General features: G+C 45.3%; 1 protein-coding gene across 9 annotated transcripts in view; it reads right to left on the bottom strand.

Annotated features, from left to right (window-relative positions):
* POC1B (POC1 centriolar protein B) overlaps window positions 1-25,581 on the bottom strand; it is a 124,486-nt gene that overhangs the window by 9,895 nt on the left and 89,010 nt on the right. For 3 of the 9 annotated variants that reach the window (XM_084810316.1, XM_084810336.1, XM_084810314.1), the window contains one exon: window positions 11,922-23,487. The exons of 2 other annotated variants lie outside the window; for them this stretch is intronic. In XM_084810316.1, the coding sequence (XP_084666442.1) occupies window positions 23,319-23,487 (169 nt within the window). In that variant the 3' untranslated portion in view covers window positions 11,922-23,318. Of the gene's footprint in view, window positions 1-11,501; window positions 11,902-11,921; window positions 23,488-25,581 lie in introns of those variants that run through there. 4 more of the 9 variants (XR_014784379.1, XM_084810334.1, XM_084810318.1 and 1 more) reach the window with 3 other exon arrangements.

Here is a 25,581-nt window from a genome sequence, read left to right as displayed (position 1 = left end):
TGTGTGTGTGTGTGTGTGTGTACACATTCTGCATCCTGAGAATGTATCTCTGTGTGTGTGTGTGCTGGGAGGACATCAGAGGAGTGTGCTCCCCTCCTTGCCTGCTCCTGCTCATTCACAGAGCTTGGATAACATCCCAGGAAAGCACTGAGGATTTCCTGAAATGGGAATTGTATAAGATGAAGCAGTTTGTCAAACCTTTTGCCTCAGTTAGATGATGCTTTCTTTGAAGTGACACCCACTCCTTATTTCAGCATATAAATCCTTTCTGGGGATAAAATTTTGAACAGAATTTTTGCATAATAGAAATGCGTCGTGACTCATACATGCAATTTTGGGTGGTTTAGGTCTATTCCATTGTGTGGGTGTTTGTATAGAGCAATTACATAAGTGTCAGGGTAGCTAAGAACTTCTGACATTTGTGGCAGCTTAACAGAGTCCCTTTCATGAACGCAAATGTTCGAGTGAGGGATTTGACACACATTAAAACTACCCATGCATCCATAAGTTGGTTAAAGAAATGTTTTATTAAAGTCTAATTCATTATCTCAACACAAAATGATTTTCCAAGTAGCATGGAGAGGCATTTTATTCAAACCCTCTGGAAATCCCACATGGGAATAAAGTTATTCTAAATTCCTGACGTTTTCTACGCAAATTGAATTTACCACGTTTGAAAGATTTACTATTTGATCAAGTGGAAAGCCAAGAAACCCACTTAGTATATATGTGGAGAGTTCCTGGTCACTGTCCTAGTCATTCAAGTCATACTCCTCCCCAGGAGATCCCTCCCATTCCCCCTCCCCCTTGGTTTCCTGTTTTTTTCTCCCAATAGTCAATCAGCATTCTGTAGCCACTGAGCATGCTCAGTCCTAATTGAGCTGGATTTTTTGGATTCCCCCTCTGCCACACCATATTTAAGGGGTTTCCCCCCTATTTTCGTTTGTTTTGGTATTTCTGCAAACCTTGGTGTTCCCCCAAGCCTGCTGATACCTCTCCCTTGCTGTTGGTGGTGCTGTTTTGGCTACATAAACAACAGCACTCGCAGCCTGAACATCACAAATGCAGAGAATGATGCAGTGTATGGCATTTTACTCCTTGTCCTGCTTCACTTTTATATTTTACTGTATTTTATTGTAAACTGCCCAGACAGCTGCACTAGGGGTTGATATAGAAATTTAATAAATGCACACATGAACACATGTGTTAGTACACCTGTCTCTCTTGCTTTTTCAAGTTTCTTCCTGTTTCACTTTCAACAGCATATTTCACAGGAAGATACACATTCTCAACCCTTTGACCCAATCCCTTAGTCCCCATAGCCTACATACTGTAAGTAAGCCTAAGTCCGTGTAACTGAAATTAATGCACATTCTCCCTCATTTTACCCAGGCCTGGTCTTCCTTTCCTTCCTTGTAAACTCTTCGGAGAAGGAACCTGCCCTCACTGGGTTCAGATGATCAGTTTGGGAAACAATGCAGTGCCAGTTGTTTTCCCCACCCCTGCCAGTCGTGTGATTGGGATTACCCTAATTACCTGCACTGTGTTGTCTGAACCCAGCGTGTGGTGCGGCTGTAGTGACTTTTCACTCACCCTACAGCCCCTACTACAAGCCATGGGTTGTAGGGTGGTGAAAATCGCTACAGCCGCACCACACGCCAGGTTCAGATGACACAGCAACCTGCAACATGGGTAATTAGGGTAATCCTGGTCATGCGACTGGCATGCACAGGGGTGGGGAAAACAACTGATGCTATGTTGTTTCCCCTGTTGATCGTCCAAACCTGGCTTATGCTTTTAAAAGTGGCATACATATTGATGGCACTATACATGATCAATAATACAAATATATATATATATATATATATATATATATATACACATACACACACACACACACACAATCAAATACAAGATTTTGCATAGAAAACTAAAGGAAAAGATAGCATTGTAAGGATGCAGCTCTTAGCCTTAGCTGGATTTGTGCTGAGGAGTGGGAACATTTAGGTTAAGCCAGGAGTTAAAAGAACAAAGAACCAGAGTTCCTTTTGCATTTGGTCTCTGCAAAATGCAACAAAGGCAGGAAAAGGTTTAAAAGAGACCTTAGCTGTTGCATCTATCTGGATCTAGGACTTTGTCAACTTTATGATTAAAGCTTTCTATGTGGCATTCTAAAATGTACTCTCTTGTCATTTATTCCCACACCATGTGACACTATTGCAGGATTTCCTAGACTACTGTCTGCTATGAGATGAATCATTATGATGAACTGTTATTATTCATATTTAACAGATGGAAAATTGAAGCTGAGCTCCTGGCTCACTTGTGGATACTTAATCACTCCATGGATGAACAAAGATCTGACCCCGGACTACTCAGGTCCAGATCCATCATTCTGCGTATCCACTGGCTGACACTAGTTTTCACCTCGTGGCTCTTGTATTGTGTTTCAGTTGGACCTGATGTTTAAGGCCCTCAGCAGTTAGTTAAACTATTGCAGTGGGCTGATGCATTGAATATCATTTCAAAAATGTTTCATTTCTGAAGAGCTAAGACTCTTCAGAGCAACAAATTCCTTGTAGGGATCCAGTTGCTTTTTCTTATTTACTCACTTAGGGCACAGTATTCTGCATGTTTAGACAGAAAAAAGTCCTGCAACTCGCAACCTTGCTGGCTGAGGAATGCTGGGAGTTGTAGGCCTTTTTTCTGTTTAAATATGCATAGCATTGCACCCTTACTTCCTTACTTCCATCATATTTTCAGGGTGGTTTCCAAAAAAGAAATTCATTTAAAATGTGAATACAAAAACATAATAAACTAAAAGGCCACACAAACCTAAAAGTGGCATAAAACAATCAGCAGGATTAAAACTGTATCTAAAAAACATGGGAAAATTAAGTGGTCTCTATAAGGCATCCAAAAGACAATACACTAGGTGCAAGGTGAACCTCTCCAAGGAGAATGTTTCACAAATAGGGGTACCACCACCAATAAGTCCTTCTCGCTGGTAGCATTTGCCTCCTCTCAGATGGTTGGGCCACTTTCAGAAGACCCTTTACTGAAGATCTTAATGTACAGGCCATATGTCCTTCAAGTGCTAGGTCCTTCAAGTTCCAAGTCCCATTTGAATTGGGTCCAGAAATGGATAGGGAGCCAGTGCAATTGATGAAGCACTGGTGTCATATGATAATAGCGTCCAGTCCCAGTTAGTGATCTCGCAGCTGCATTCCAAATTAACTGCAGTTTTGTAATGGTCTTCAAAGGCAGCCCTGGTGCCATGGTCTGACTTGGAGGTTACCAGAGCATGGATAACAGAGGCCTGGCTATCTCTGTTCAGGTAGGGTTGCAGCTGGTGTTCCAGCCTAAGCTGATAAAAGGCACTCCAAGACACAGAAGCAACTTGTGCTTCCCAGGACAAAGATGATTCAGTGGACAACCTCAAGCTGTGAGCCTGTTCCTTCAGGGGAAGTGCAACTCCACCTAGCACAGATGAACATCATTGCCTTGGGCAGATGAACCACCTGCCCACAGTACCGCCATCTTGTCTGGACAGAGCTTCAGTTCATTGGTCCTCATTCAATTCATTTCTGTGGCCAGACACTGATTTAGCCCTGATTTACCAATTCACATGAATTTGATGAACAGGAGACATAGAGTAGGCTATTATATGTATACTGATGACACCTCACCCCAAACCTCTGGATGACCTCACTGAGCAGTTTCATGTAGATGTTAAATAACATGGGAAAAAATAGAACCCTATGGGACCCCATAGTATAAATGCCAAGGAGTGGAGCAGGTAAGAATATCCAGGGACCAATAGAACCACTGCAACACAGTGTTTCAAATACCTACCCTGGACAACTTATCCAGGATACCATTTTAAAGGTCTAGGAGAATCAACAAGGTCACACTCCTTGTTTTTCCCCCAGCACAGGTCATCCATCATGCCAACCAAAGGAGTCTTGGGGCCAACAGTAGGCTTGGACCCTGATTAAAGTGGATCTAGACACTTGAGTGTCTGGAGTTGCATAACAACCACTTGAATGAGCCTCTTTCCCAGCCGCTCTTCATGTTGCTTGGAAGGGATCAGCCAATTCAATTTGTTCAGCATCTGAATAGCTCCCTTGACTGGAGGCCTCCATAGAGAGCATACCTGGGACGAGAGTCAAGATCCACTGTGGAGGGGTGAGCAGGAACCTTTGGGGAAGAGACCTAAGCTCAGTGATAGAGAATATCATATGTAAGCTGAAGGCCCCAGGTTTAATCCCTGGCATCCCTACTGAGAAGGTTTAGATAGCAGGTGATGTGTCTGAGATCCTGCTGCCAGCAGCTGGGGTAAACAGTATCAGGCTAGATCAGGGGGAAGCAACCTTTTTGGGCCCATGGGTACATTTGGCCGTTTGAGAAACTGTCATGAGCACCATGACAAAATGGCTGTCATGGGAGGCATGGCTAGTCACAAAGGACAACTAACCTGCATGAAAGACTGAGTACAAGGCAGAGATGGGGTCTTGGTCTCAACTAGGGATGTCAGAGAAATCTGCAATGGAACCAAATGAATTCGGATTTTCATGAATCCAACCCACAGATTCCGCAGCAGACTGGCTTCACCCCTGTCGGGCAGATTCCACAGACTTGTGGACCAGTTTTCTAACTTTCCCGAATTTTGTGCAAATTTCATTGCAGAAAAATATACATAAAAAAAAAACAGCCAAAAATGTGCAATTCTCCCAGAGGCTAAAGTGTGAAAATGCACACTTGGGGGGAATTTGCGCATTTTCACATGCATGCATTTGCACAAATGTAAATTTGTGCAAACCCAGAAATGAAAAAATCTGATTTCACCAATGGGTGGATGACAGAATGAAAAGTGCCTGACAATTCATGAATTGCAGATGGAATGGATTTTACACTCAAAGCACAAAACAACTCCTTTGAACCCACAGTTTTCAATGCCAACAGAAACCTATTTCACAGAAGGCGAACTCATTTTCTCTCCACCCACCCCTCTGCCAGCAAACACATCCACCCCCATTTCTTTCTCTCTCACACTCTGGATCACCAACCAGGTGGCTCACCACCCATAGACACTCTCATGCATGTGCGCGCACACAAACAGCCACCTCAGCAGGCACCAAGAAAGGTGTCCGGGAGCACATCAGTCTTGCAGGCACAATGTTGCTTACTCCTGGGCTAACTGGACAAATAGTCTGTCCTTTGTTCCTCCTTCCCTCTTGTGTTTTGTTTTGCAGTTCTCTCTCATTGCTACGCATTTCCTATGCATGCTCTCCCTCCCTCTCTCTCTCTCACACACATACTGTGACTGAACAGTTTCAAACTGAAGCCAATAAGGATGCTTCCCCCCTAACCCCTGCCCACAAGCCAGGGTGCATTCATACTGTGCATCTGATTGCCACAAGCCCCACTGAGACTCATGCACCCCACACGCCTGTCCTCATTGCAGGTCTGGGGAGTTCTGAGCTGTGCACACTTAGGGCAATTTACTCAGCTGAAGAGCCATGTTGTGACATGTGCAATGCTGCACAATAATGTTCCTTCTTTGGGAATTGCTATTTGTGCTCAACATCCAAATGGGGAACAATGGAAGGTTTTTTTCAGGATATACTGGTGTAATCAGTAAAGGGAACAGGGTTGAGGTAAATTCCTTTTTGAGGCCTTGTAGTACATATACCAATGCTGAAGCAAAAGATTTGACATTTGTTGAAAACTGGTACTTTAAAGTCAGGCCAGGTTTTGATTTCAGCAGTCAACAAGGTGATGCAATTGGGTGAATTCCTGAATGAGAACCCAGTCTCCTAACAGGGATGTCTATACCCAAAGCATCTGAATCCTAGTTATGAGATGTGAACACATCACAAAATTAACTGTTTGGCTGCTCGGGCTTGTCTGTGTTTCAGGTGTTGTGGTTTGTTGAAAGGTCAGGTACGTGGCATGCCAGACTATGTCTGATTACAAGAACAGGCAAGTCCTCTTAGGTTCACTTTTTGTACCAGCATGACAAATCCTTCCTGTTCAGCTTCTAATAAACTAGGATTTAACCTTTCTTCCTCATTAAAGGCTTTAATATTTCTTGCATATGAAAGGAATTTTCTTTCTTTCTTTTCTTTCTTTCCTCCTTCCTTCCTTCCAGCTGTGCCCCCCTAAAAATAATTCTTCCTATCAGTTGGCAGCATTTCATATGACCTGCAAGGTAGGAGAAAAGATCAAGCGGATGACCAGAAGAAATGGAAAGAGAGTTCTATCAAAATAATTGATTTAGAATGAGATATACAATACCATATTAGTTGTTGTTCAGTCGTTCAGTCGTGTCCGACTCTTCGTGACCCCATGGACCATAGCACGCCAGGCCTTCCTGTCCTGTGCTCTCTCCCGGAGCGTGCTCAAGTTCATATTCAGTGCATCCGTGATGCTATCTAGCCATCTCATCCTCTGCCGTCCCCTTCTCCTTTGGCCTTCAGTCTTTCCCAGCATCAGGGTCTTTTCCAGGGAGTTTTCTCTTCGCATTAGGTGGCCAAAATATTGGAGCTTCAGCTTCAGTATCTGTCCTTCCAATGAGCACTCAGGGTTGATTTCCTTTAGGATGGACTGATTTGACCTCCTTGCAGTCCAGGGGACTCGTAAGAGTCTTCTCCAGCACCACAGTTCGAAAGCATCAATTCTTCGGCGCTCAGCCTTCCTTATAGTCCAGCTCTCACAGCCATACATTACTACTGGGAAAACCATAGCTTTGATTAGACGGACCTTTGTCGGCAAGGTGATGTCTCTGCTTCTTACTATGCTGTCTAGGTTGGCCATAGCTTTCCACCCCAGGAGCAAGCGTCTTTTAATTTCATGGCTACAGTCACCGTCTGCGGTGATCTTGGAGCCCAGGAAAGTAAAATCTGTCACTGCTTCCATTTCTTCCCCTTCTATATGCCAGGAAGTGATGGGGCCAGATGCCATGATCTTCGTTTTTTTAATGTTGAGTTTCAAACCAGCTTTTGCACTCTCCTCTTTCACCCTCAACAAGAGGCTCTTGAGATCCTCTTCGCTTTCTGCCATTAGGGTGGTATCGTCTGCATATCGGAGGTTGTTGATAATTCTCCCAGCAATCTTAATTCCGACCTCTGATTCATCCAACCCGGCATTTCTCATGATGTACTCTGCATATAAGTTAAATAAGCAGGGTGACAATATGCAGCCTTGTCGTACTCCTTTCCCAATTTTGAACCAATCGGTTGTTCCATGTTCGGTTCTTACTGTTGCTTCTTGACCCTCGTACAGGTTTCTCAGGAGACAGGTAAGGTGGTCTGGTACTCCCATCACTTTAAGAATTTGCCACAGTTTGTTGTGATCCACACAATCAAAGGCTTTAGCGTAGTCAATGAAGCAGAAATAGACGTTTTTCTGGAATTCTCTTGCTTTCTCCATGATGCAGCGAATGATGGCGATTTGATCTCTAGTTCCTCTGCCTCTTCTAAACCCAGCTTGTACTTCCGGTAGTTCTCGGTTCGCATACTGCTGAAGCCTAGCTTGTAGGATTTTGAGCATCACCTTGCTGGCATGTGAAATGAGCGCAATTGTGCGGTAGTTTGAACACTCTTTGGCGTTGCCCTTCTTTGGAATTGGAATGTAAACTGACCTTTTCCAGTCTTGTGGCCACTGTTGAGTGTTCCAGATTTGTTGGCATATTGAATGCAGCACTTTAACAGCATCATCTTTTAGGATTTTAAATAGTTTGGCTGGAATACTGTAATCTCCGCTAGCTTTGTTGTTACTAATGCTTCCTAAGGCCCACTTGACTTCACTCTCTAGGATGTCCGGCTCAAGTTCAGTGACCGCACTATCATGGCTATCAGGGACATTCAGATCTTTCCTGTATAGTTCTTCTGTGTATTCTTGCCACCTCTTCTTAATCTCATCTGCTTCTGTTAGGTCCCTGCCTTCTTTGTCCTTTATCATGCCCGTCTTTGCACAAAACGTTCCCTTGAGATCTCCAATTTTCTTGAAGAGATCTCTAGTCTTTCCCATTCTGTTGTTTTCCTCGATTTCTTTGCATTGTTCATTTAGGAAGGCCTTCTTGTCTCTCCTTGCTATTCTCTGGAACTCTGTGTTCAGTTGGGTATATCTTCCCCTTTCTCCCTTGCTTTTCGCTTCCCTTCTTTCGTGAGCTACTTGTAAAGCCTCATCAGACAACCACTTTGCTTTCTTGCATTTCTTTTTCTTTGGGATGGATTTCGTTGCTGCCTCCTGAACAATGTTACGGACCTCCGTCCATAGTTCCTCAGGCACTCTGTCTATCAGGTCTAATCCCTGAAATCTATTCCTCACCTCCACTGTATATTCATCAGGGATATGATTTAGGTCATTCCTGAACGGTTTAGTGGTTTTCCCGACGTTCTTCAATTTAAGATGAAATTTTGCAAGAAGCAGCTCATGATCTGAGCCACAGTCAGCTCCAGGTCTTGTTTTTACTGACTGTATGGAGCTTCTCCATCTTTGGCTGCAAAGGACATAATCAATCTGATTTCGATATTGACCATCTGGTGATGTCCATGTGTAGAGTCGCCTCTTGTGCTGTTGGAAAAGAGTGTTTGCTATGATCAGCATGTTCTCTTGGCAAAACTCTATTAGCTTTTGTCCTGCTTCATTTTGTACACCAAGGCCATGCCTGCCTGTTATCCCGGTGATTTCTTGACTTCCTACTTTAGCATTCCAATCCCCTATGATGAAGAGGACATCTTTTTTTGGTGTTAGTTCTAGAAGGTGTTGTAGGTCTTCATAGAACCGATCAACCTCAGCTTCTTCGGCCTCAGTGGTTGGGGCATAGACTTGAATTACTGTGATGTTGAATGGTTTGCCTTGGATTCGTACTGAGATCATTCTATCATTTTTGAGATTGTACCCCAGTACTGCTTTTCCCACCCTTTTGTTGACTATGAGTGCTACTCCATTTCTTCTAAGGGATTCTTGCCCACAATAGTAGATATGATGGTCACCTGAATTAAATTCGCCCATGCCTGTCCATTTTAGTTCGCTGATTCCCAAGATGTCGATGTTCAATCTTGCCATCTCATGTTTGACCACCTCCAGCTTACCTTGATTCATTGATCTGACATTCCAGGTTCCTAAACAATATTGTTCTTTACAGCATCGGATTTTCTTTTCACCACCAGACACATCCACAGCTGAGTGTCCTTTCGGGTTTGGCCCAGCCGCTTCACTCTTTCTGGCGCTACTTGGAAATACCCTCTGCTCTTCCCCAGTAGCATATTGGACACCTTCCGACCTGAGGGGCTCATCTTCCGGCGTCATCTCTTTTAGCCTTGTGATACGTTCCATGGGGTTTTCTTGGCAAGAATACTGGAGTGGGTTGCCATTTCCTGTTCCAGTGGACCACATTTTGTCAGAACTCTCTGCCATGACCTGTCCGTCTTGGGTGGCCCTGCACGGCATAGCTTATGGCTTCACTGAGTTACGCAAGCCCCTTCGCCACAACAAGGCAGTGATCCATGAAGGGGACAATACCATATACACTCTGTTTAATAATAGCTCCATTTAAATCTTCACTCTCATCCATGTGCATTATGTATATACTGTTCTGTCTTCTGTGAGCTTCCTTGTCTGAGCATGCTAAATATGGCAACTGTCCATCTTCAAAGCATGATAGACTTGCAGCATTCACAGAGAAAAAGATGTCAAACTGAGTTGGTGCAATGATGAAGCCTTATTTCACCCTGAACTCAATTGCACTAATTAATTCATTAATTCATTATGCTACCCTTCAACCACATTTCTAGGGTGGATTACATAACATGGTTTTCAACACTGCCCATCAAAGCAAGATACAGACCCATCAAACTGTGCAGTGCTCCCAGGATCTCATGGAGACCAATTTTGCTGACTCAGACAAATGATTGGGTGAGGAGAACAAAAGTAGCTTGCCTCACCTTTCTTTTGCAGCTGGCACAGAGATAAAGGCACCACTCTGTGTACTGAACCATCATACCTCCTGTTGGTACATGTGAAAAGGATCTAGAGATTGTTGTCAATAGCTGGCTATGGATCAGCTGTGTGATGCAGCTACCAAAAGGGCCAATGCAATTATAAGCTGCATTAAACTAACCAGAGCTTCCAAATCATGGGAAGCAATGGGTTGTATTCAGTGTTAGTCCTACTTAGAATAGACCAACTGAAATGAATGGACTTAAGTTAGACTAAAACTGGATACCACCCAATAGTTCCACTTCGTTTTACTCTAGTCAGATCACATCTGGAGCACTGTGTCCAGTCCTTGATGCCACACTTTAAGAAGGATGAAAGACAAATTGGAACCGATTCACAGGAGGGAACAAGTTGAAGGAACTGGATATGTTTAGCCTGGAGAAGACTGGGAAGGGATAGGATAGCACAGTGGGGTGGGATATGATAATACAATACCTAAAGGGCTATCACCTAGAAGAGCACAAAGAAAGAGTGAGGAGACAGGAGCAGACACAGGGAACATCGCAGCCTGCTCCAGTTGGACTGCCTCTCCTTTCCACCACCCCCCATCCCCCAACCAGGAGATGAGAGGGGAAGCAGGGCCATTCCACCAGCCCTGCTGACAGTCTACCTGTTTTTTCCTCTTCCCTCCCCATCACTTTTTCCTTGTGTGTTGTGTCCCTTTAGATTGCAAGCCTGTGGGCAGGGACTGGCTTTTTTGCTATAAGCCACTCAAGGAACCTTTTTTGGCTGAAGTGCAGGACAAAAATTAGAGCTGTGCACAGACGGCCTCTCAAAATTCTCCACCTTATTTGTGGGCAGAGAAATTTGGGAGACAATTTCACCAAATTTCTCCAGGGAAAGGAGAAATTCTCAACAGTTTCTCCCAGGTAGGGCTCCCCATTGGCAGGGCTTGTAGCACAGCTTCTTTTAGTTTTGGTAAGGGTTTGGGGGGTTTTCCTGCTGCAACAGCATCAACTGTGTTGGCAGGCTGGCCCCCATTTCCATCCACCACATTGCAGGTGTGTGTGTGTGGGGGGGCAGTGTTCTGTCAAGCTCCAGGGATGAGATGGAGTTGGGCTTTGGCAAAATATGTCCTCCAGTTTCTGGAGAGTTTTCTTCCCCCTTGAAAGGGGCTTCCATTGTTCTGCCTCAGGACAGCATATAATTTATGTTGAATTTCTTTTGGTGGTGCTTTTGAGCTTCCCTAATCACAACTAGCCTCCCAGACTGCCTGCACATCCTGATCTGAAAAAGCCCTGAGAGAGGAATTACCTCATGTTGCCTTCCGCTGGGCTTTAATTGAAGTGGAGGAAGCTGAGGAGGCTACAGGCTGCCAGAGAGATGACTGTACAATGAAAAACATTGTATACTTGTGTTCACCCCAAGCCACCTCCTAAATAAGGTAAGCCCAAGAAACCCAAACCCAACCCATGAGAATTTCTCCGAAATGTCTTCACCGTTGAATTTCTTTTCGAAAACAATTTCTCTTCTATGAAATTGAATGAGGATGGTAAAAAAAAAAAAAAATGTGGGAGAAATTTTCAGCACAGCACTAATACAAATACTTCAGATAAATAAATAAAGGTGTGTTTGCTGCTGCCCCAGAGGACAGGACTAGATCCAAATGGCTTAAGCCGCAGGAGAGCAGACTTCTTACGGGTTAGAGCAGCTCATCAGTGGAACCAATAATGAAGAGGGGTCCTGGCCCTCTTCCTCTGCCGGAGGTCTTCAAGCAGAGGCTGGATGGCCAAACCGAAGGGGATGCGTCAAGGAGACTGGACCAGGTAACTTACCAGGGTGCCTGAAACTCAGTGATTCTATGAATCCAGGTGCCTTCAGCTGTCAGGCATCTCTGGCTTGTTGCAGCTCAGGCGTGACTGTAAGCCTGTTCGTGAACAAAAGCCCATCTTTCTGCAAATGAAACAAGGTGGTTTGCAGCTGCTAGCAACCCCTGATGAATTCATTATCCAGGATTCTGGGCATTTCATGGCTTTATTCTCGCCCCCGCCCTGCTGCTGGCAGTTCCTTTATCCTGCTTTCAGCACGGTAGTTAAAGCCTTCTTAAGACTACATCTAGCAAATGTCATATCAGCCTCACAGTATTTATTTGAGAAGGCCAGAAGAATCTGCATATTTGCCTGAGGTGCCTCAGATAAGCTGTGGATACCATAGCAGGGGAGGGAATCAATTGGCAGCATGCTGTGGATGTCTACATGAAGAGATGGATCCAGGCAAGAGTGTTTGATCTCTGTGTTCAGGCACTCAGGTTAAGGGCACAATCCTATGCATGTTTAGACAGAAAAAAACCCTACAACTCCCGGCATGCCCCAATCAGCCATCTTAAGACATGTTTTTCTGTCTAAGCGTGCATAGGATTGCACCTTTAATTATGCATGGGAACTTCATGAAACTAGAAATAACCTTTGAGGTTGCTACTTATAGTGAAGAAGCTGGGACTCCCAATGACTGTGACAGAGTGTTCTGCAACATCTTAAAGACTAAGGGTGCAAAAATGTCTCTCTCTCACACACACATTCACCCCCCCTCCCCAAAGGATGCTGGGAGTTGTAGGACTTTCTGTGTGTGTATAAACATGCATAGGATTGCACCCTTTAGTTTCATAGGGCACTATGATGACTGCCAAGCCAGATAGAAATAGACATTACCCTGGAAGCAAAACACTTCTTGAGATAAGATGCTGAGGATCATTTGTGAAACCTTCAACACCGTTATTTTTGAACAGACACTAGTTCCTCAGATAGCATGCAGATAAAAAATGGCAGGCCTACTGGGATTGTCAGGCAAAGAAGCATTTTTATGGTACCCTAACTTTAACTACTTTTCCTTGGCTGTTGTTCAGCATTTACCAGCTGCAACTATTCCACAGTAGCCCCTCCAGCGTAGCACTGAGTGGACAGGGATGGACTTGGCACCTGATCTAAAATCAAAAAGATCTCGCTTTCACAACTGTGTGTTTCTCTGGATCCACCTCTGAAAGCTTTGCAATGAAGAGCACAGCAAAACCAGGCCGCATCCTTCTACCAGTTTTTGGCTCTCTGTTCTCATCAATGTCACTTTCAATGCTGCCCCATAGGAAGAGGTATTTGCACTCCAAGATTGATAGTGACATGCTGAAAATACATTATTGATCTGGGATTTGAACGTAGGAACATAAGAAGCTGCCTAATACTGAGTTGGACCGCTGGTCCATCTAGCCCAGTATTGGTGACACTAACAGGCAGCGACTCTCCAGGGTTTCAGGCAGAATTCCCTTGTAGCTCTACCTGGAGATGCCAGGGGTTTTCTGCATGCAAAGCAGGTGCTCTACCACTGAGCCATGGTCACTGTCCCACATTCTGTATCCACCGGACAAGAGAAGCCCTCTGATACTTTGTCCAATACTGGAAATTCTCCTTTGTGCCAAGAGCCTGGGCTGGCATCAGCACCCAGCACCTCAGGTAACTACTGGACCCAAATCACCCGACCAACCCCGCCAGCACCGATGCCACCTGCCTTAGCTCTCCTGCCTGCCCATTTCCCCAGACATGACTTTACCTGGTGGGAGTGTCAGTGTTACCTGATATAGTGTCACTCTGGGGAATTCAGGGAAATTAAAACAGTAAGCAGCTTCCCAGATTTAACCACTACCTCTGCCATGACCCCAGAGTTCAGCAGTGACATGGACTTGGAGGCTGAAGAGCCAGTGGTGCCAACAGAGGAAACTCTAGGCCAGAGCACCACTGCAGAACCCGAGACCCCTGAGCCACCAAAGACCCCCCAAGCCTGAGATGACAGAGTCCCACGAGCCTAGCTCCAACACTGGGTCAGCAGCTCTTTATCCAAGAGCCCCACATACCATGGAGCCGATGCTGGCAATGCACCAGGCATGTGTGCTTGGAGAGATGCAGGCGTGCAAGGCTCCAGGCCAGAGGCCTGCCCCTTTAAGGCGTCCACTTTGCAAGAAGCGGGGGGGGGGGAGTCTGGAAGGGGGCCTTTGGGCTGAGGCATAAAAGGCTTCAGTTTGCCCTCAGACCTTGTCAGAACAAGTTGCCTGCTAGGATCTATAATGTGTGGCCTGCCTTGAACTGAGCCTTGGTCTCAGACCTTGTCAGAGCAAGTTGCTTGCTAGGAGCTCTAAAGTCTGGCCTGCCTTGAACTGAGCTTTGTTCTCAGACCTTGTCTGGCCTGCCTTGAACTGAGCCTGGTAGGCTCCTTCTTAATCTAGAACATGCCAGGTAAGCCCAAAGCTGGGCAGGGCCACTGACTGGGCCCCTGTTGGGAGGCCCCTCAAAATTGGAGCCAGCCCTGCCAAAACACCATGTTGGGCTGACATACTGCATGCATAGAATCTTAACTGTCATATAAACCCTTTTGGATAAATTTAGTCCTCAGACTACTCAAGAATGGAGAACATGAGTTTTTCTGTTCTACAATAAATTTTTCATTTATCCATCCGTCCATCCATCCATCCATGGGTTGGTTCCAGATCTAGTTATGTTTAGAGAGGACCCACTGAAAACATGACAAACTAAAATCCCACTGTGTCAGTGAGTGAACTCTAGCTTGACTGAGGATGACTAAATCTGGATCCAATATATTTATATATGCCTCTTTTCACTGCAAATAACCATCTCATTTAAGAAGCAGCCATAAAACATACAAAATTAAAATGTCATTAGAACATCATAATAAAAAAACAAACAGAAGCACCAATAGATCAGTTAAAATTGGCAGAAAGTCAGAAGTCAAAAGCCTGAAGCATTAAGTAGAACGTAACTGCCCATTGGAAAGCAAACAAAAATTGAGCCGGGGAGATCTCCTGCTGGAGGAATTGTCCACAATTGAGCTTCCAGAGCAGGGAAAGGTCTGTGTCTCTTGCCTGTGCATGGTACCCTTAACAGTGATGGCATACACTCAGGCAGCTTCATATAGAACAGGGATGCAGAATTTCTTTCAGCCCAAGGGCCAAATTCCATTTCCGAGAAGCTCCCAGGGGCTGCATTCCAGTGATGGGTGGGACTGAAGGCAAATGGGCAGGGCCAAAATAATACTAAAAAAAAAGTACCAACACATTGGCCAGTAATTAAGTCCAGTAATTAAGCCTTAGGAGAGGCGCTTCAGCCTTTTAGAATGGGGAAAAACTGCACAAAAGTCTGTGAACCACCAAATGATTGCTGATCCAGGGGAAAGGGGGCATAGCTTGAGGACTGGATTGAGACTCAAGGAAGGCAATATTTGGCCCCTGGGCCTGAGGTTCTGCACCTCTGATACAGAAGGAAGTGGTTCTTAAGGTATCTTGGTCCTGGGTTGAGCAATGCAAAACTGGCCATAAGGATTAACAGACTATTTTGGCTTCCCTTCAAGTATTGCTTTAAAAAGGAATAATAATATTCTGCTTAATCATCTGTTTTATAACAGGATCTCTCTCTCAAGCTTTCAAGAGTGTCATTATTGGAAGAGAGTGTCCCGGAGAAAAATCACAAGCAGGAAGCCAGCCTGTAAGAGGATGCTGAGTGTGCGCATGCACAAGAGAGAGAGAGGAATGCATCCATGAATGCCAACAGTCCATTAGGTTTTAGGGAAGCTGAGAGTACAAAATACAGTCACTCAGCCACAGCTGATGTAAAGCAGTGAGGCTGAATGAAAGTCAGTGGACCCATGCCAATGTACATCAGTTTCATGTTCGCAATTTTTTTAAAAAACCTCATATGAATTCTAAGTCAGCATGAAATGATTCATGCCTTTTGCTTGGCACAGGGACTCTCAGTTGGTATGACAGACTGTCCTGATCTGTAGCACCTGTGCTTTTGGAAGATGGAGATACATTATCAGCTTTTATCATTTACACAGGAAGTGTTGGCCAGCCTTATGTATTCAGCAGGATGTAATGACTTTTGAGAAGGTCTAAGTGGTAGGTTGGAGATTGCGTAACTTCCCTTTGTTAATTACCAGAGCTCAGAATCTTGATTTATGAGCATAGGCCCATATAGTGTTCAGAGTTGTGAATCGCATAGCGCTCAACTCTTGTCTCTCAGTGGAAATAAAATCATCAGGACCTGCAAAAGATTATACGGCTAGGATGCCTTCCCCAACCTGGTGCCCGCCAGATGAGTTTGACTACAACTCCCATCATTCCCAAGCAACATGGTCCTTGGCCATGCAGGCTAGGAATAGTGGGAGTTGTACTCCCAACACATCTGGAAGGACCAGTTTGGCTGTGCTGCTGTCATCCCAAATAAAGTACCTCTGAATCCCATTGTTTTCAATGGCAGAGTTAAGCATGTGCTTAAATGTATCCCATTGGAATCAATGAGAATGACAAATGATTCAGTGTGGCTGAGATTGCGCTCAGTGTAATCTTTTAAGTACTGGAAACTAGGGATACCATATTTTTCCAGGGGTGAGAAAAGCTGCCACGATTACATTTCTGCCATTCTACAGTTTTCAAAGGCACAACAGCCCTGCTAGAAAAAGGTGAAAGCCTTACCAAGAATTTGCCCACTTAATGCAGTGTTCTTACAATGTATGTGTTAACCTGCCCTTTTGCAATACAGACCTTATACCCTACCACAGCAGTGTAACACCATGCCCTGATAGGTTCCATTCCAAGTATTGACTTGCTGGCCTTACTACCCTTTGATCATATACATTTTTATATATTTAGTGGTTTTCTCCTGCCAATGTCATGCATTAAGGGTTGCCTTGTATCTTGAAAGCTGACTTCTTGGGAACATACAAAAGTAAGAGAAACTTTTTGGGTGGATGGGGAAGATGAATTGGATGTCATATGGGTTTTTTAAAAGTTCCAGTATGTGGGCTGTTGAAAACATCTAAAACTGATTGTTCTCAACAAGACAGGAACTTTGAAAACAGGATGGACTGCCTTAAAAGACGCCAGCATATCCCAGGAGAGTTTGAGGGGGGAAAAACAAGCAAGGCGTCTCCCTGAGCTTTAAAGGGAAAACATCCCACCGGGTAATAAAATGGCACAGTTGGGTAAACAGGAAAGGAACACTCAGCACAGTGAGATGGCTTGGAGGTGAAAAGGCTGGGAAGAGCTCTGATCTATGAGCATGATAAGGAAGCTGAAAGATTTCTTTGCACACCCTGGCAAAAACTGCTGGCACAAACATGACCTCGGTGAGAAGCATCTCTGCCTTCCAACGTAAAGGTGTTTGTGCTGGACGGAAGCAGACCCAGATCCGCTGGAAGTGAATGTGGGAATTCATGGGCCTCATTTGCTTTCATATGAGAAACATGTCAGCATCTGCTACAGATAAGTGAAGAAATGGACCTTTGCCTGCAGGTCCCAGGTTCAATCCCAGGCATCTCCAGGTAGGGCTGGGAAAGTCCCCTGTCTGAAACTGGAGAGCCACTGCCAATTGGTGTGGAACAGGCATGGGCAGAAGGTAGGCCAGGGTCGACTGGTAGATCTCTGGAGGTTTTGTAGTAGATGGGCATGGTTTTCTGACTGCAGTGTAATAATTGCAAGTAAAAGGCCAAGTAAGAAACACTCTGCCATGGCTGACCTTCCTTATGCTGATCTCTCACACACAATGTTCTCCTCCTGTAAAATATCAATATTAATTGGTTGCCTTTGGCCAGCTCTTGATGCAGCTCTGCCATTTTGTGTGAGAATCCCTGATCTGCAGTCATTCGGATTTTGCAGCTGCTTGGCTTATGGGGTGTGGTAGTTAACTGGTGTTGCCTCATGCCATCAAGTTGCATCTGGCTCCAGTGCTTGAGCCACCATTTGATATCCAACTCTAGTCGGACATCGCCTGGATTACTGCAATGCATTATACTTGGGGCTGCCTTTGAAAATGGTACGGAAACTTAAGCTGGTCCCAAACAGAGAAGCAAGACTGTTAGCAAGGATTGGTCGATATGAACATATTAATACCAGTGCTTCGTGATCTCCACTGGCTGCCAGTCCATTCTAAGCCCAATTCAAAGTGTTGTTATTAACTTTCAAAGCCCTAAATGGCTTGGCACCAGGTTATTTAAAGGACTATCTCCTCCCATATATAACAGCCCAGACCCTAAGATCATCTTCAGAGGTTCTCCTTCGGGTGTCCCCACCAAATAAAATGAGATTGGTGGCTATTTAGGAAAGGGCCTTTTCAGTTGTGGCACCCAGATTGTGGAATACCCTTTCCAGCAAGAGAGGCTGGTGGATCCAATTTCGGTGGGGCAGAGATTCCATTCTTGGTTTTGGTTACAACTAGCCAGAAGTCTAAAGGAGCTATCCAAGGTGTTGGACCCTATCCTCAAAATGGGCCCAGCACCTTCAGACTTCTGGCTGGTTGTAACTAAAATCCAGAATGGAATCCCCGCCCCACTGAAATCATATCTGCTAGCCTCCCTTGCTCTCCAGAGTGGCTCACCAAGCGCCTGTGTTGTAGTCTTCTCATTGCCAAGTGAAGAGCTTTCTATTCTCCCAGGCATTTTAAGTTCTTCAGTTTTTGTTTTAAATTTGTTTATTGTAGTTTTGCATTGTATTTGTTGTATATTTACTTTACAGTATATCTTTACACTGCTACTGGTTTTTACTCTGATTTTATACTGTAGTTTTAAACTTCTAAGTTTTATATTATAGTCTATTATATTGCTGTATTTTGTGGTTTTAACTGTTGTGAACTGCCCAGACAGCTCCAGCTATTAGGAGTTATAGAAATGTAATAAATAGACAAAAACAAAGTAGACCCTGCAAGTCTGATGTTTGCCCACCCCCAGGGAAGGCAGTACTGAACTAGATGAACCAACACTCTGACTTGGTATGAGGCAGCTTCCTACGTGGTTGCCACACTGAAAAAATCACATTTCCTGTCAAGATGAGCAGAATGTACCTGATATCACCTTGTTGTATTCTGTTTTCCATCTGGGTTGGCTATTAGAAACAGGATTATTGGAGATACTGAAATGCTAACTGACAATCACTAAGCCACTTTTCCCACTGCAAGCCCTCTCTCCCCATCCCCACTGCTTTCCCCCAGCTGGGGCTTTCAAGATGTATTTGCTTGGGAAAAGGTGGTGGTAGTGGTGGTAGGGTTGGACTGCCCTCTCCTGCCAGGAGATGAGGGGTGAAGCAGGGCTATTCCTCCAGCCCTGCTGAAAATCTACTTATTTTTTTTCCTTTTCTCGTCTCCTCCCCTTTCCCTTGTGTGTTGTATCTTTTTAGACTGTAAGCCTATGGGGCAGGGACCATCTTATTTTACTGACTGATTGTAAGCTGGTATTAACAGTCAAAGCCCTAAACGGCTTGGGGCCAGCCTCCTCCCATACGTACCTGCCTGGACCCTAAGATAACCTTCAGGGGTCCTTCTCCAGGAACCCCTGCCAAAAGAGGTAAGGGAGGTGGCTACCAGGAAAAAGGCATCTTTTGCTACAGCACCCTGGTTGGGGAACGAACTCCCTAGAGAGGCTTGCCTGGCGCCTACGTTGTACTCTTTCCAGCGCCAGGTGGAGACCTTATTTCTGTAGGCATTTTTAGCATTCTAGTTTTTTTTAGCTCTGCTGTCTTAAATCTGCTATTGCATTTTAAATATCTGCAATACTGCTAAGTTTTACTCTGGTTGTATTTTTATTCTGTAGTTTTAATCTATTATATTTTATATTGTATTTTGTGTTGTAGTTTTAATTTTGTGAACCACTCAGAGAGCTTTGGCTACTGGGTGGTATAAAAATGAAAGAAAGAAGCTGCCCTGGGAGTCTTTTTTGGCTGAGGAGCGGGGGGAAAATACCTGGAGGGAGCACCTATCCAATGCAGGGCAGGTGAAGTGCGGAGGGGATCATCCCCTCCACACTTCTCCTGCCCTGCATTTGTGGCTAGACAGCCAATTGAGGCTGTCTAGCTGCGGGACAGCGGACAGGGGGAGGAGGCTGCTGGACAACGTGTTGGATGTGTCGTACTGGCATTTCCAAGTTCCCTGCCCCGGAACACCCCATTTTTGCCACTCCACACTCCTCTGTGGGGTGCCAGGCCATTCTGTGCTGCCTATGAGGCAGCATGGGAGGGTGGGAAAGTCGATTCTCAGGGAACTGACCTTGAAGTGCGGGCTCCGAGGTCAGTTCCCGGGAACCGATGTATCCTATGGCTGTCTAGCCACTGACTAGTGGCCATAGGATTGCACCCTAAATAAATAAAATGAGAAAACCAGTGGGTAGGAAAAGGTTAAGCAACCCCCTTCCTGTCCTGCCAGCCACATCTCTCTGTAAAAGCCTCCCCCTTACAGGTGCTTTATATGTCAGTGTCAAAAATGGATCTTGGGATCTTGCATTTGCCTGCCCAGTGTCTGTGATGACTGGATTTGCTGAAATCCCCTAGGATGCAGGTCATGAAACCAGTGGGTCTACCTGTGAGTTAGTTCACTGAGGTACGGCAGGGCGTAGCTCAGTGTGACAGAGCACATACGTTGCATGCAGAAGTTCCCAAGTTCGATCCCTGGCTACCACAGGTAGGGCATGGAGAGCATCCTGCCTGAAACCCTGGAGAATGGCTGCCAGTCAGTGTAGACAGTACCGGGCTAGATGGACAAATGGTCTGACTCAGTATAAGGCAGCTTCCTATGTTTCCTATGTTTTACTAGGAAACCAATGAAAGATGAGATGAGGCTGCCTGAACCACACGACTGAAATGTATAAGGAAGCCAAAAACTATTGCCCAATCAAATGATCCTTTGATGTTTAAATTTGAGATTATGATGGCAAGAGTGCTGTTGCAAATACACAGAAACTCACAGAAGTTTCAGCTTGCCACTACCACTTTTATTTTGAAGGGAGATCAGCAGCTTTTCCCAGGTAGGTTCAACTGACATTAAGACATGATTACTGTATTACATGGAGGTTATGCAGATTGGTACCTTGGGAAGAAAGAGAGGTGAAGCCCACCAAAGCGCAAGGGACATTTTGCCAGAGTGAAAACACTCTTCCCCAAAGCTAGGAGAGCTGAGGGCAATGCTCCTAGTCCCTTTTGTGCCAGGCAGCTGACCCAAATAGGGTACACAGGACAAGGGGGTAAAGTCGAAGACATGCTTTATCTCATCAGTGCATCAGCTAAGGTGAATACTTTTAGCCACAGAGGTGGAAATACAGGTATCAACTGATGAAAGCAAAGTTTGCATTAGTCTGTAGATGAGCCAGAATAATGCTGCTAAGAACAGGGAGGAAATGATGGCTATCAGCAGTGTTTTGGAGGGAGATGCTTATGCCATCAGTTGAGGGCAAATGATGATGTCGGATCAAAAATGCGACAATTTGGTTGAAATAGCAGGAAGTGGTGATGCTGAAAAAACAAGGAAGTTAGGTATAGGAGGAAAGATGAGTAGATCAGGTCAAACAGACTGAGTTTGAAGTGCGACTGAGTCACGCAGACAGAAATGTGGGCATTGTTATATTTGAGTAGGCTTCTCAGAGCAAGAGTGCAGAGTGAGCATAGAATGGGGGGGGGCAACTTGTGGCCCTCCATGTTTTGGCTACAACACCCATCAGCCCCACCGAGCACAGCCAATGGTGAGGGCTAATGGGAGTTCTAGGCCACAAGTTGCCCACTTCTGAAACAGGGCCTAGAATACTATATTGTATTTAATTTTTTAACTTTTGTAAACTGCCCAGAGAGCTTCAGCTATGGGGTGGTATAGAAATGCTAATGCTAATGCTAATAATAATAATATAAAGCCCCACAGAGCCTTAATGGAGGAAGAGCTGCCACCAATAGAGGAATGATTGTTTTGATAAGAAAGAGAACCAACCAAGGAGAAAATGTTCACATTCCAAGGGTTAGAAAGGATCAAGGAGGAGGAGGTGTCAGATGGCAGTAGAAAAGATGAGCAGTGTGAGGATGCCACAGGCACCTCTCAATTTGCTCGTTTAGGGCATAATTTGTGGGTTTAGTGAGGGGAGTGTTAGTGGGATGGCAGGACCAAAAATTTATTCTGTGTGTGTGAGAGAGTCATCACTCTTGTTGTCTTGAGTGGAGATATAGTTCTCCATTCAAGATGAAACTTCTGTGAGTGCTGTATTTACAACAGCACTCATGACATCATCATTTCCAATGCAAAAGATGAAGGACAACCATTGTCCGATCTGGTTTTGGCTCACTCCCTCCGCATTCCAGCTGTGTGGTTTTAGGAAATCCTTCTTGCCACTTCATGTCACTTCTTGCTTTACCTCTTCCCTATCCCCCCACCCCCGCCTTGCAAAACAGCCCAGTGAGGACTGAGCATGCTCAGTCGCCACAGAACACTGAGTGTCTGTCAGTGTGTGTGTGAGAGAGAAAATGGAAAATGGGGGTAGGAACATAAAATGGAGCAGGGGCCCCCACAAACCTTTTTTTTAATATACGTACATGGATTTGTATATAGCCATAGCAATGGATACATATGAAATGCATACAACTTTCTAACTATTATACATAGGCTTCAGAAAAAGTGGACCAAATATCCAAAAAGTATCCATTTGAAGATGGTGTCTATATGCCACCCATTCAAATATTGAAAGTGTAAGGTCCATTGCAGAAGTGTTTATCCTTCCAATGTTGTAATATCAGTCCTTTAGCTGTCAAAAGAGCACAGAGAATCTATTTACACTGACCGTTTGTTAATTTCCATGAAGCATGTAAACAATTTAAAAGAGTGTACATCAGTGAATATTAAAGACTGTTCCAGTACAAAATTTATCTGTGTAATAACCTCATTCCTCAAAGAAGCAACTACTGGACACTGCCAGAACATCTGTTTAAAAGAAGCATTAGCTGCATTGCACTGCCAGTAATCAGCCAAATTAGACAACCCCTTATGGAGGGAGCAATCCTATGGCTGCTAGTCAGTGGCTAGATGGCCATAGGATATCTTGCTTTCCGGGAACCAACCTCAGAGCCCGCGCTCCGAGGTCAGTTCCCAGAGAACCGACCTTCCCCCCATTCCACGCAGCACGGAAAAGCCCTGTGCCCCGCTCTCGCAAGAGGAGCGTGGAGCAGCCGAAACGGGGCGTTCCGGGGGGCGTTCCGGGGCAGGGAGGGCGGAAATGCCAGTATGACACATCCAATGTGTTGTCTGGCAGCCTCCTCCCCCACTTCGCTGTCCCGGCTGTCTAGCCGGAAATGCAGGGCGGGAGAAGCGCGGAGGGAACGATCCCCCCCGTGCTTCTCCTGCCCTGCATTGGATAGGCGGTTGCCTCCGAGTTTGGAGGTGGCTGCCTATCTGCATAGGATTGTGCCCTAAAGAGATGTTGTGGTGTCCAAAAGACAGGAAACAAAAGTTTTTGCTGAATAGCACACAGCCGAAGATCCATACATACGACAGGTAGATGCCAAAGCGGCAAACCACTAATTAGACATTTTGTGGTGGTGCCCACAGCAGTTTCTCAAATTCCCAAATGTGCCCACAGGCCCAAAAAGTTTGGGGATCCCTGTAATGCAGTATCCTGGAAGAGGACGTGGCTGTCTGTCTGGAACCGTGAACAGGAGCACTCCACGTGGCAACATTTGGTTTGCAGTGTCTGCTTAAGTAAGAATAATAGATTATTTCTGATTACGTTATGTTTCACCGTACAAAGGCAAAGGGCATCACTGTGGCTTATCAAAGCAGCAGCTTCTTATTTCTCGAGGTGCAATGGCTTCAAGAAAATTGTATGAATGAACTTCATACACATTTACAAAATGCAACTGTAGAAAGCCATCCTTGTAAGCTCTTAAAGCCTACCCTCTGTTCAAGGTTGCTAGGTTAAATAGGTGATTTTTTTTTGTGTGGTTTTACCCCACGATTCTCCCTAGGGAGGATCCATTTCACTGGATCCTGCTGTGTTTAAAATAGCCTGTGATTCAGCAAACAGAGAGTAGGCAGCTTCTAATTACCACAGACGTATTGATCAGTCATTAGAGACCACACAAAAACATTAAGTTCAGTCGAGCTGGAGAGTGGTGACAACTTTCTCACTTCTGTGCAATGCTTAGAGAAGGGGGAAGGGCTGTAGCTCAGTGGCAGGGCACATACTTTGCATGCAGAAAATCCCAGGTTCAGTTCCTGGCATCTCCAGGTCAGCTAGGTAAGCATCCTGCCTGAAAGCCTGGAGAGATGCTGCCAGTCAGTGTTGACAGTACTGGGCTAGACAGAGAAATGGCCTGACTCAAGATGTATTTTGAAGAGGCATACCCCTGCCCAGTGCCAGCTCCAGGTTTCCGAGGGCTCTTGGGCAAGATGGGGCCCCTTTCTCAATGAGTCTACTGTCTCACTGCCATTGGCACCAGCTGATCTTGCTCCTCCTCCTTTCTCATCATTGCTGCCAGTTCTTTGCTTGACAGGCAGACAGCCACTGAGCAAGTGCGCAATGGTATCTACTGCTCCTCCTTCTCACCACCACCACTGCCCGTGCCAGAGTGAGAAGTGGGCGAAAAAGCAGTTTGCGGTGGTGAAGAGGAGGTGCAACTCCAGCGAGCTCTTGTCAGTGGGCCCCTGCTGGGATGTGGGCCCTCGACAAATGCCCAGCCCTGTCCTTGACACAGGCCCTACCCCTGCCTTTCAGTCTAATCAGTCTCAAGGTGGTTTACAAGCCTCACTTACCCTGATGCCCTTCCTGGAAGGCAGGGGGCGGAACCTCCCAGTGGCTCTCAATCCCCTGGTTGCTGGCAGAGGCCAGAGGACGATTTCCTTCTGCTCTCCAGTGCCAAACTGGAATTTGAAGCTGTATTTTTTTTTCTGGCAGGGAAGCGAGAGCCACCTTCTTGCAATCTGATTGGCAAGGGAGCAGTTGCCTCCTTCTGGATAAACCATAATCCCCAGATTCCCAGCTTTCATTAAAAAAAATAAAAAATAAAAAGCAGCAGCAGCAACTCTCTAACTTGGGGTTAAATTTCCAGGATTTCCTGCCACTTCTGTGTAGGTTTCTAAATGCCATGGAACATGACTCTTAAGCAACAAAGCACACACACAACGACAATGCACAAGTGCATTGCATGCGTTCAAATTACAATCACATACCATTGTGCATGTTTACTTCCCCCCCGCCCCAAATTCCTGTGGACACCCAGGGCCAGGTTGGTATCCCCCATGCCATGATGCTTGCCTGCAGTTCACGTGGTGCAACAATACAATAGGGTTTCTCAAATGTTGGATTTTGTAACAACTTTAGGTGAATAGCTCACTCTTACAGCCAGGATGGTTATGGTCTTTTATAGTAAGAGCTACCTAAGCTGAAAGGCACACGCCCCTTTGTATCTGCCTGAATCACTGTTCTGGGCTGTTTTCTCTGCTGAGTGATTGAATTCTGCATTCGGGAAGTACCCAATCACACTCAGTGCAGACTGACCTTTCCCCAGCAAAAGCTAAAGGTCTATTCAGAGCTCCTTCCCAGCCGTTGAGAGACAGGGCTGAGTGTGCCACTAGCCTGCCCAGACTGGTCTCCTGCCCTCAGATGTGGTGACAACCACTGTGTTGTCATTATTGAAGTAAGATTCAATTACCAGCCTGGCTGGATTCTATGTCTGGAATGGGGAAGGGACTATCCTGTCCTTTGCCTCAGGAAGCAAAATGTCTTGAGCTGGCCTTAGATCAGGGGTGCAGAACCTCAGGCCTGGAGACCTCCGGTTCTCCAGAA

This window comes from Heloderma suspectum, chromosome 7 (genome assembly GCF_057233095.1).
Source record: "Heloderma suspectum isolate Gila_16-S chromosome 7, 16-S_ref, whole genome shotgun sequence".
NCBI lineage: Eukaryota > Metazoa > Chordata > Lepidosauria > Squamata > Helodermatidae > Heloderma > Heloderma suspectum.
Note: the sequence above shows the minus strand (reverse complement) of the source record. Positions and strands in the feature narration are given on the sequence as shown.